The sequence below is a fragment of the Macrotis lagotis genome, unplaced genomic scaffold (genome assembly GCF_037893015.1).
Source record: "Macrotis lagotis isolate mMagLag1 unplaced genomic scaffold, bilby.v1.9.chrom.fasta BILBYCTG039, whole genome shotgun sequence".
Taxonomy (NCBI): domain Eukaryota; kingdom Metazoa; phylum Chordata; class Mammalia; order Peramelemorphia; family Peramelidae; genus Macrotis; species Macrotis lagotis.
In genome coordinates, this window is record NW_027421946.1 from 511,100 (window position 1) to 512,549 (window position 1,450).

The window sequence follows — 1,450 nt, forward strand, 5'->3', positions numbered from 1 at the left end:
AATGGATCATCCCTAATACTCAATTAATTCAAATAAACTATTTCACTGATTTCTTTGAATAGGAATTTCTTGACCTAAATCTTGTAGATATTTATTAGTATGTAGATTTATTAGTATGTAGATATTTATTAGTTTGAAGTCACACACTGAATTTTGGAATTTGTTTTCATCCAATCTTCCCTTTTGAAAACTTGTCTTTTGTACTACAGGTGAAAAAGGAAAATAATGCATATGAGGGAGGAAAAGAATCAGACTTTTGATAGAGATTTCATTCTATTAGGATTATTGGATCCAAATCACTATGGATTGCTATTCCTAATACTTATTCTCATCAGTTTTATGGTGACAATTATGGGAAACACAGTTTTGATTCTTCTTATCTACCATGACATCCGGCTCCACACTCCAATGTACATCCTTCTCAGACATCTCTCCTTCACAGATATCTTGAACATCTCCAATATTGTTCCCAAGATGGCCAGTAACTACATATCTGGCAAGAAATATATCACATTTGCAGGTTGTGGGTTGCAGATCTTCCTGTGTACCACTTCCTTGGGTACTGAATGTCTTATTCTCACAGCCATGTCCTATGATCGCTATGTAGCCATCTGCCAACCACTCCGCTATTCCATCCTCATGAACCATCAAATCAGTGTCCTTATGGCCACTGGCTGCTGGCTTGGGGGAATCATCAATTCTACAATTCATACAACTTATATTCTACTCCTCCCATTTTGTGGAACAAGGGTCATTGACCACTTTTTCTGTGAATTTCCAGCAATGTTGAAACTATCTTGTATTGATACATCACAATATGAAGGCGGAGTCTCTGTGGCTGCTGTATTTTTCCTCTTAATTCCCCTTTCCATAATCCTTGGCTCTTATGGTCAAATTCTCCGTACTGTGCTTCATATGAAATCTGTGGAGACCCAGAGAAAAGCCTTCTCCACGTGCTTCTCCCACCTTATTGTTGTTGTAATATACTATTTTTCGGGTATTTTTACATATATGAGACCAAAGTCCTATCATACACCTGGTCAGGACAAGGTCATAGCCATCCTATATAGCATTCTTACTCCCATGCTCAATCCTCTCATCTACAGTCTCCGGAATAAAGATGTCTTATGTGCCTTGAAGAAGGTTTTGGGTAAAGCTCTTTATCACAGAAATGATTATTATTAAAAATTAGATTGAATGCCCAGGGATGATCTATTAGAAATGTATGGAAAATATTCCAAATAGCTTCATGACTTTTTTGGGTTGATATTAAAAATGAAACTTTTTACTCACCTTCAATATATGACAAAATCGACTCAACCAACTCACCTATATGTCTCTCCATGGAAAATCAATTTGTTGCATTTATTTTATGAATTCTGAAAAAATATAACATGAGTGATGCTATGATTCATTTTTCATTTCCTCCATTAGACAAAAATCTCTTATG

At 35.8% G+C, this 1,450-nt stretch overlaps 1 protein-coding gene across 1 annotated transcript; it reads left to right on the plus strand.

Annotated features, from left to right (window-relative positions):
* The first annotated feature begins 231 nt into the window (after positions 1–231).
* Positions 232–1,185, plus strand: LOC141504049 (olfactory receptor 2AJ1-like). The gene has a single exon (XM_074208906.1). The coding sequence runs from the start codon at positions 232–234 to the stop codon at positions 1,183–1,185; it is 954 nt and encodes a 317-aa protein (XP_074065007.1).
* The last annotated feature ends 265 nt before the right edge of the window (positions 1,186–1,450 follow it).

Coding starts and splice junctions, on each gene's coding strand:
- LOC141504049 (XM_074208906.1), top strand. CDS start 232: ATGAGGGAGGAAAAGAATCAGACTTTTGATAGAGATTTCATTCTATTA.